The sequence below is a fragment of the Alnus glutinosa genome, chromosome 14 (genome assembly GCF_958979055.1).
Source record: "Alnus glutinosa chromosome 14, dhAlnGlut1.1, whole genome shotgun sequence".
NCBI classification, from domain to species: domain Eukaryota; kingdom Viridiplantae; phylum Streptophyta; class Magnoliopsida; order Fagales; family Betulaceae; genus Alnus; species Alnus glutinosa.
In genome coordinates this window covers 4966081-4975774 of record NC_084899.1, presented here as the reverse complement: position 1 = coordinate 4975774, position 9694 = coordinate 4966081, and the positions used below count along the sequence as shown (strand labels likewise).

The 9694-nt window shown below is 35.8% G+C and overlaps 1 protein-coding gene and 1 non-coding gene across 2 annotated transcripts; both read right to left on the bottom strand.

Annotated features, from left to right (window-relative positions):
- Positions 1 to 2671: 2671 nt before the first annotated feature.
- Positions 2672 to 2770, bottom strand: LOC133858207 (small nucleolar RNA snoR80). Its single transcript, XR_009898485.1, has one exon. It is a non-coding gene; the product is annotated as a small nucleolar RNA snoR80 (small nucleolar RNA).
- Positions 2771 to 4511: 1741 nt separating this feature from the next.
- Positions 4512 to 5488, bottom strand: LOC133856546 (protein TRI1-like). Its single transcript, XM_062291599.1, has 2 exons — positions 5224 to 5488; positions 4512 to 4804 (listed from the first exon to the last, which is right to left on the bottom strand). Exons 1-2 carry the CDS (start codon positions 5437 to 5439, stop codon positions 4679 to 4681), a joined length of 342 nt encoding a protein of 113 aa, XP_062147583.1. The 5' UTR covers positions 5440 to 5488; the 3' UTR covers positions 4512 to 4678.
- Between the last annotated feature and the right edge of the window lie 4206 nt (positions 5489 to 9694).

Here is a 9694-nt window from a genome sequence, read left to right as displayed (position 1 = left end):
TATCAGTAGACGCGCGCAGGGCACAACAGGAGGCTTTATGTGATATTGGCCGTAAGCACCGCTCGTGGAAGTCGAGGTTCAAAACCAAACTACGTATTAGAGACGGTGACACGCCCGAGAGTATCCGTGCGAGAATGCCGAACAATTTTTTTGGCAACTATGACGCAGAAGATGTAGAGTTCCTGCTGAGAGATTGGTGCCGTGAGCAAAAAATCGTATGTAGGCCAAGAAAATGTTGTGGTTTTTTAATAACAGTTTATTTAATTTTAGTTTTAATTTAAGTGTGTCAATGCTTACATTTTTATTTTCATGTTAAATGCGTAGGCAACCTCTGAACGGATGAAGAGGCTGCGCGAGCAGAATGACCTTCCTCATTGTACGGGATCTAAAAGTTATGCCAGATTTAATCACGAGGAGGTATGAAAATATATATGTTTATGTTATATATATTTGTTGATAATTGTTTTTATTTTTATTTATACTATTTTTATCGCTATCTGTTTCTTATATATGTCAACTGCATGACGACAGACATGTACATCTGGCACGCCCCCCACTCGCGCCGCGTCGTTCGTGAAGACCCACACAAGGAAGGACGGCACTCACGTGAACGAACGTACACGGGTCCTATGCGTATGCTACTGATTTAATTTACTATTATTTTTAAAATTATGTGTGATTTTTCATTATTCAATATATGACTTTTTCATGTTGACGACGTACAGGAGAGGATGACGCAGAGTTTATCCAGTGATCCAGCCGCCACGCAAAGCGTCTCCGCAGACACGGTGCGTTGGGCACCGAACGACGCTTACGAACAGGCGGTTGGGAGGCCTGAGTATGCAGGGAGGGTTCGGCAGGTTGGGCCGAACGTCACACCTGTTCGGGGGACATGTTTCTCATATAGGCCTCGGTCACAAGGGGGACCATCTCAGGGCACGTCTCGGGATTGGGCCGAACACACTCGGAAGATGGAAGAGATCCAAGCGGAGCTACAGGCTGAGCGAGCGAGGAATGACCTGTTGGAGCAGCGCCTGCGACAGGTTGAGGTCTTCATGTCCTCCATGGGAGCATCAGCACCATGTCTTGGTACGCCTTCACCTGCACACGTAGGTAGTACGTCGTCTGTTAGTAGTGCATCTGCAGGTATGATTTATACTGTGTGTAGGACAAAATTAATTTCAATTTGTTTTAATTACCCCTTTAATTTTGCAAGTAATATTATATACTTTAATTGTCTATATGATTTGCAGGTAATTCGACAACGGTTGGTACGTTGTCGCCTGTTGGACGACGGCTGACCCAGCATTCCATTGTCGCTACACCTTCGCCCGCTACACCATTCCTTGCGCAGCAATCGCCGGTTGGCGAGAACACGCCTGGGACGGTACCTCCTCATTCGCAGGAACGCCCTTCAGATTTGTAGATATTTTGTGTAATTAATTTTTATGTGTAAATATTTGCTTAGTTAACGAATACGTTATTAACTTATGATTTGTGTAATATTATTTTGTGCTGTTTTTCGGTAAAATCAATATTGCGTTATTTGTGGTCGGAAATAATAAAATTTGAAATAACTATTAAAATTATTATACCAAATAATTTTAAATAACCAATACCAAAACTAAATTGAAGAAAAAAAATCCAAATTGGATTTTTTATTTAATTAAAATTTTAATTTATTTAAATGAAAAATTCGATTTGGATTTTTTTTTAAAAAAAATAACCAATTTGACACGTGTATTGAGATACACGTGTCAAATTTGACACATGTATCTCAATACACGTGTCAACTTGTGCACTTAATGTCGTGCACATTTGACACGCGTCTTACGCGTGTCAAAGTGCACGTGTCTAAATGTTTGACACGTGTACAGCACTGTACACGTGTCAAACTGCACGTGTCAAAATGCATACATTTTTTGTAGTGATGCTTTCCATAACATGAAATACCAATCATTTCCAGGTCATTGGCATGATGACATCCTCTTTTAGAATCTTAAAAAATATTAATGGCTACATAGAAGTTTCATTTTTTAATATATATAAACTGGTTACCGATTACTCGATTATTAACCAATTATGAGTAATGCTACACATCATCCCCTTGTCCTCCTTTTGTCCTCCCAAAATTGATGTGGCTCTTAAAATCACTATTGGATCAAAATTCAATAGTGATATATTAAAAATTCAATGGTGATTTTAAGAGCCACATCAATTTTGGAGGGACAAAAGGAAGACAAGGGGATGATGTGTAGCATTACTCACCAATTATACCCTGTAACCACACTACCCGATTGCGGTTATTTTCGGTTTTTTTGGTTAATAATTGTTGCCAGTTATTAACAGTTACCGGTTAATAACCACCCCGCTTATACACCCCCATTTGCAATCAACATATGATGCTTAATTCAATTTAACTTCCATACCATCAACCACGCAGTTTTAAATTTATAATCCAATTGGGAAGTAGGTTGGTAGTTCAAATAAAATTACCCCCATTATCTCGTAGCTTTGACGCATGTTTTTTCAGTAAAGCTTTGTTTGGTTTGCGAAATAGGCATATGAATTGAAATGACTATTCTTATAAAATAGTCATTATTTTGTTTGATAGGTATATTCCTTTAATTTTTTTTTTTTTTTTTAAAAGTCAAATCATAAGTTAAATAAAAAATGTATGTGGTGTTTCCAAGATCAAATGGCATTGAAATAGCCATTCATCATGATAGCCACACTGATAAATATAGCGCCCAAGCCAAAAAAGAATAGCAAAGAAAATAAATAAGATATAAGAGTTTCCAAAGGTCTATTTAACACCAAAGCAACACAAAGAGCCCGCAATGGGCTCGTAAGCCTCCTATTGGAAATTTGAAATACATATTCTCTTACAAAGATTAATACTTATTCTTTTTCCTTTCTAAAAAAATAAAAAAAAAATTAGAGTAATTGCTATTCAGCCTATTCTTAAGGGAATAAACTATTTTCCAAGAAAAAAAAACTACTTATTATTATTATTATTTTTGGCCACCCCAACCCATATATTAAGCCGTGGGTGGTCGTGATGCTTTTGGGGATGGTCGACCACCCTGATGAGTATTTAGGGTGTAGTCATGACCACCCCCAAAAACCACTCCAAGGGTGGTTGTGACCACTCTCGACTCTTAAGTGGGTGGCCAACCACTCCACTGGTTTTTCAATTTTTTTTTAATAATGAGTTTTTTTTTTTTTGTTTAAAATGTGGAGTTTTTTTTTTAGTAATTTTGATTAAATTCCAATTAAAATATATGAATTGTTACTAAATTAAAGAGTAAAAATAATCATTTTATTCCACCCCCAAAATTCTTGATAATAATTATTCTATTTTCCAATAGAATACTCATTCCGCAAATTAAATGAGATCTAAATTTTAAGAAAAGTTTTAACCTAAGATAAATCCTAAAATGCCAAACTAACCAAACAAAAGAGGCAAAAGGAAGCTCAAAGGTTGGCATATAAATCCAATCAGTTATCCTTAAACAAGGTACATACACCGCCGTATTGAAAAGTTCATCCAGCAATGAATAATATCAATCTAAATGCAGTACATAATCACGAAGATAATTCTAAGTGATAGACTTTCATTGAATGAGCTTTCACTTGAACCCGTTTACAATGCCAAAATACCACCAGAGCGAGCCCGAGATTTCTTTACATAGTGGTCCTATCACACATTTTCCACATCATTTCTCCAATGGTAAGTCAAACTGGGTTTTCTAAACCATGCCCTAAACCTAGGGTTGCCGGTTCAAACATAAAGCCCCAAAGGTTTGCAAAATAAAAGGGGAAAACAGTAAGGAAAAAGAAAAGAAAAGGGTCTTTCAACTGCATGAGGCAAAGATAAAGAGAGCATCATGATTAATAAAGGTTCACAAAAGCCAGGTTCACAAAAGCCCAAGCATTAACCAGTGGAGCAATGTAGAGATGGTAAACTAAAATTTACTTAACTATTCACTTTTATGCCTTTTATTCCTTTTACTTTTCTATCTCTTTTTATAATTCCTACAAAGCACAAACTTTTGCATTAGAACTTTCCTAGTAGCCTCATCAAAATAGCTTTTTAGTTATTTTGGTGAGTCAATTTGATGAAAATACTCTAAAACCACTCCCAACAGCCTCATCATTTTAACTAAAAAGTTTTGATGAGTGAAATTACTCACCAATTCTGATGAGTAATATTCACTCACCAAATTTTGTTTCACTTTTCTCTCTCACATGATCAGCACACTTTTTTCATGTTTTCTCTCATTTTTCGTCTCTCATCTCCCTTCTCTCTCACACGATAATGTCATTTTTTCAAGGATATGAAGGATTCTTTGTAAAAATATTAAATAGAGAAATAATAAAAAAAATTTGAAAAATTATTATTTAAATGGAATAGTGAATATTGACTAGTTAAAATGGTGAGGCGGCTAGGGGAATTTTAATAAAGTAGCTCACCATAATAGAAAAAAGTGATTTTTAGCTATTTTGGTGAGTAAAATTTGGTGAGGCTACTAGGAATGCTCTTAATATATCATTTAAGCTCAAGATTAATAATTAAACAATATTCCACAATTAAATATAAAATGCAAGAATTAAATCACAATAATGTATGATAATGCTTATTTTAATTGAAAAAATAAGCACTTTTAAGCTATTATCAACCAGACTTCACAAAATGGCTTGACAGCAACCTAGTGATATCTTGGAACCCAACTCTGTCTTTCCCAGGGAAAATGGATTTCAGCTCCTCATCACAAAAGACTTCCCGCTTATTTTCAGGGTTCTGCAAAACATTGTAGTGTGTCATGCACCAGAAATTAAGAAAAGACAAGAAGCAGGTGGTAGGCATGCAACAGAACTATCACTTATCAGAAAAAGAAAAAAAAAAAAGAAAAAGGCATGCAACAGAACTATTGAAAATGAGTTCTGAGGATTTGCAATGCCATGACCATAAGCAAAAGTTATATAAATTAAGAAAGGAACCTGCCAAATATTTTCACATCATGACAAGTGAATTATTACAGTTTTCCTATGCCACCTATAGCCCATGTGAAGTGAAACAATTAACAATAACATTTTCCCTGTGTTGGCCCGGGTTAAGTAATTTTGTCAATCGCAGTATAATCACAGTCCGTCAAATAAAAGAGAGGAACAAATTACGAAACCCTAACCCTAAGACAGAGAGAAAGGGAGAGAGAAAACCTGGAGGTCGTGGCGCTTGATGTAAACCCAGATCCACTTGACGGCCAAGGTGCGGGAGCAATAGGAGACATCGAGGAATCTGCCGAGTTGAGGAGAGACCTGAACCACCTTCTGTATGCCAGGAGGCCCTTTGTACCTCGACGTTGGCTTCTTTGTGGAAGCCCTCTTGGCAGGAGCAGAAGAGGACGACGCGGAGAATGCCTTGGCAGCCGCCATCAGTGTCCTCGTTCCCCCGAACACTGCCCTCCAACGCGATGCTGCTGCTGCTGCTGCCGCTGCCATGGGAGCCTCACTGCTTTTTAAAACCCTAGGACAGAGACAAAAGAAATAGAGACTTTTCGATCGGTGGGATTAAAATTTAAGGTTAAATGCTCCTATAGTTTTTGAGTTTTTACAACTTAATTTTTTTAATAATAATTTATTATTACTTTTTTATATAACTTTTCACTACTTTGCTTATGTGGCAAGGTGATCCCCTACTACTTTTTGAGTTTTAAAAATAAAGTAATAATTCATTGCTACATTTTTATACAACTTTGCACCCATAAGCAAGGTGGTCCTCCATCTTATTTTATTTTTAAAACTTAAAAAGTAGTAGACTAATGATTCAAGCCACTTAAATATGCAATTTTTTATTACCTTGCCTATGTGGTAAGGTGATCCCCCACCTTAATTTATTTTTAAAAAATAAAAAAGAGTAATGATTGAACACCACCCAAAATACAACTTTTCACCACCTTGCCTATATGTCAAAGTGGTCCCCCACTATTTTTTGCATTTTTTTTTTATTTTTTTAAAATAAATTAAGGTGGGGACTACTTTGCCACATAGGTAAGGTGGTGAAAAGTTATATCTTTAAGTTGTGTTTAATCATTAATCAATAAAAATCTAGATTCAACATTTGATGAGATAGTATAATTTGTTGTTTCCTTTTACATGTGAATCTGCAAGCAATGTCCTTGGTTGTTTGAAGCATCACAACCAATTGTCTTTTGTTCCAACCATGTCAAAATTGATTGCAATGGTAATCACTTGCTGCATCTTAATTTTTTTTAGTAAGTCAGCGTCCAACTTTTAGGTAATGTTTTAAAGTTAAAAGATCAAAGTAGAATTAGTATGCCTAACATATATCCACAAAAATATACTACATACCCACATTCTTGTTTGTATGTTCAACTCCACATTATCTCCTAATACATCATTCTAATAACCAAATTTTTGCCACAATATTCCCAGTAATAAATTGTTCTTAATTTCATGCCACAAATTCTAAATAATAACAATTACATGATAACATATAAAGATGGTGGTAATTCTTGCAACCTTGATCTTTAAGCTTTGAACAAATTCTAAGACTGGCAATTACGAAAAAAATCAAGAACAATAAAAACTGGTTGTTCCATTTGTCTCTTGTATAGCATAATAAAAACATAGTAAAGCCTCATTACACGGCTTTTACACCTAAACGGCTAAACTGGTTGTTCCATTTGTCTCTTGTATAACATAATAAAAACAAAAATCGCCCTATTTTTTGCCTTGCTTTCTTTAGATGAAGCATGTTGTCAAAATCATAATATTGAATGTTGAGCATTGACAATATTGTAGTTAACAGCCAAAAACTGTAATTTATACTGCTACAATCAGTTGAATAAGGAAGTTCTTTAAGAGTGCATTTCTTGTATCATGGGTTTCGATACCAGCTGGTGCTTGTAATATTGGACTATTTTAATGAATTTCAGTGGCCTTCACCATTCATACTAGTCAATCTATGGGCCACATAAAATCTCATGGAATGCAGGTTGAGCATGTATGTAGAATGAGAATCTTAGATTTTGCCCCTCATAATCTAACCCTAACTATATTAAAGGGTAACTATGTTGTATCATTTTCCATTTTGATGGGAATATCACATATTACAAAGAAACAAAATCTTGTTTCTAAGGTGAAATATATTTTTATTGCTGCTTACCTGCATGGGTTAAGTAACACAATTACGAAAATCAAGACTTGTTTTCACACATTTGAAACATGTACACAAGTTTAATAGCCTGCACAAAGGCTTTCACTTAGATTTCATATATTCAACATCCATTTAGGAGTTTTAAGAAATCAGAGGCCTTGAAGAAATAACAAACTTGACACACTTCGTACCAAAATCTTACATCAAAGCATTTTTTAACACAAAAAATCGAAATGTAAAAACCCATCAGATTTCATGTGGGTTTTTCATTTCTCAGTACTTTGAAGCAACATGCACGTAGGAAAACTCTAGAGTTCCGATAATTTGATTGTATTCTAATTTTCCCATTGCTGTGTCATCTACAAAACTCTATTACCAATCTTCTAAATCCCCAAATTTTCCCAAAACGCAACCTCCGTTGTAACCCTCTTACCAATCTTCTAAATCCCCAACAATCCACATCCTCACATCACTCCAGAAACAAAATCAATCTACCAGACGCCAAAAACCCCACTTCAAACCCCTAAAAACAAAATGATTCCATAGCAACTTCAAACCAATGAACATCAAATCAGAAATCCTTAAATGACTCACAGAACAAAACCAATTTCTAAAACACTCGAAACCCAACAAAACTCACCAAATTCATAACCAAACTTCCATAATTTTTTGTTTCGTTTTTTTTTTTTAAAAAAAAAAAAAATAGAAAATAAAAAAATCTTACTTCCAAAATACTCCTAACACATAAAGCACGAAATACCCATTTCAAATAACCAAATTCAAAATCAACCCATAATCAAAAGAGAAACCAAAAACCTCCATTTGACAAAACAAAAAAAGTAAAATAGAAACAGGTTTGGCCGGAGAACCGGATATGGAGCTAGACGTACCGGTGGAGGCCTTGTGGGTGGGCTGGACGTACCGGTGGCGGGCTCATGGTCATGGGTGGTTGATGGTAGGGTTGAGGGAAAATGCTTTGGGGAAGAGAATGGGTTGAAACGCTGGAGATCCGGAGATGGCGAGGGAGCTGGATGTAGTGGGCTCGTGGGTGGTCGACGGTGGCGGGCTCCTGTTAGCTCCATTTCAACCCTGGTTTTTCAAACTTTTTTTTTTTTTTTTTTTTTAAAAAAATAATAATAATAAAAAAAAATTAAATTAATGTTGACATGGTGTGATGCCACATTAGCACCGATGGACGAGTGATGGACTTTTAAGTACCGTGTAGAATTGGAAATGTTGAGGTACCCACCAACATCCCACCAAGAACCACCAAGCCACGTGGCTTTCAATTTATTTATTTATTTATTTTTTAAATGTAAAGAATTTCTTTATTTACTTTATTTTTGGATCTGCATAAAAAAAAGAAAAAAAAAAAAAAGAAAAAAAAAGAAACAAAGTCGAGATGTGGCTCATCATTTACCTCATTTCCCCCGAAATTTCTCCCCATTTCTCTTTGCCCCAAAATTTCTCCCCATTTTTGACGTTGACCACCGTCCCCCTCACACACCGTCCGACTGACCTCCACCAAATGGCCGACACCACCCCCCTCAAACCATCGATCTCGACCCGCAATCTCCATAGATCGAACCCATTTCTCAAATCTCCACCGTCTCGCTCCCCCACCCAACCGAGTGCCGGCCACCAACTCACCGACCAAGCGCTGCCCATCTCTGACCAGTACTCTCTCTCTCTCTCTCTCAGTTTCCTTTATTGTTGCAAACCATCAACCGCCACCCATTGAAGCACTGCCCAGCCGACCAGGAGCGCCGACCACCGTATTCTCTCTTTATGGTATCTCTTTCTCTTTCTCTATCTCTCTCCACCAACCAACCACGGCCGGTCATTGCCGGTCACTACTTGTTAACGTTGTGAAAATTTTTTCCTCTTTCTGTTGCCCTCAACGTTCAGGGAGATTCCAAACAGGTAATTTTTTCAAACTTATTTATTATTATTATTATTTTTTTTTTCTGCAATTTAAGATTTGCCTGTGACATTAATTATTTGTGGTGGCTAAGTTCTTTTGAAGCATTTTTTTTTATTTTTTTATTTTTTTAAAATTTTTTTTTTTAAAAAAAGAATCTTTACTTGATTTTTTAATGTTTGGATAATATCAAATAGATTTGCATAGTGAAATTAATTAATTAGTTTTGATACAAGTTGTTCCAGTAAATTATAGTGAATTTAGAAGCCATTTATGGACTTAGCTTGGGAAATTGAAATTAATTGGTTTTGATGATCGGATTTTCATCAGGAGGTTGAAATTATGCAGAAAAAACAAAATGAATGAATAAATAAAATCCCTTTTGGAGCATGTTCATGGATAAAATTTACTGTGGTTATTTCCTTATAAAAGTGGAGGTAATGGGGAAGTTATCCTAAACTTACTACTACAAATTCAAGTAATAAAGAATAAGATCTTCAAATATTAATATCTAGGAACTATTTTCAGTTGAACAAAGCTTATGATAAGGAAAAAACATGAAAAATCCTCTGCCATCACACAGTTGTAGA

Coding starts and splice junctions, on each gene's coding strand:
- LOC133856546 (XM_062291599.1), bottom strand. CDS start 5,439: ATGGCGGCTGCCAAGGCATTCTCCGCGTCGTCCTCTTCTGCTCCTGCC. Junction 4,805..5,223: donor TCAAGCGCCACGACCTCCAG/GTTTTCTCTCTC, acceptor AATGTTTTGCAG/AACCCTGAAAATAAGCGGGA.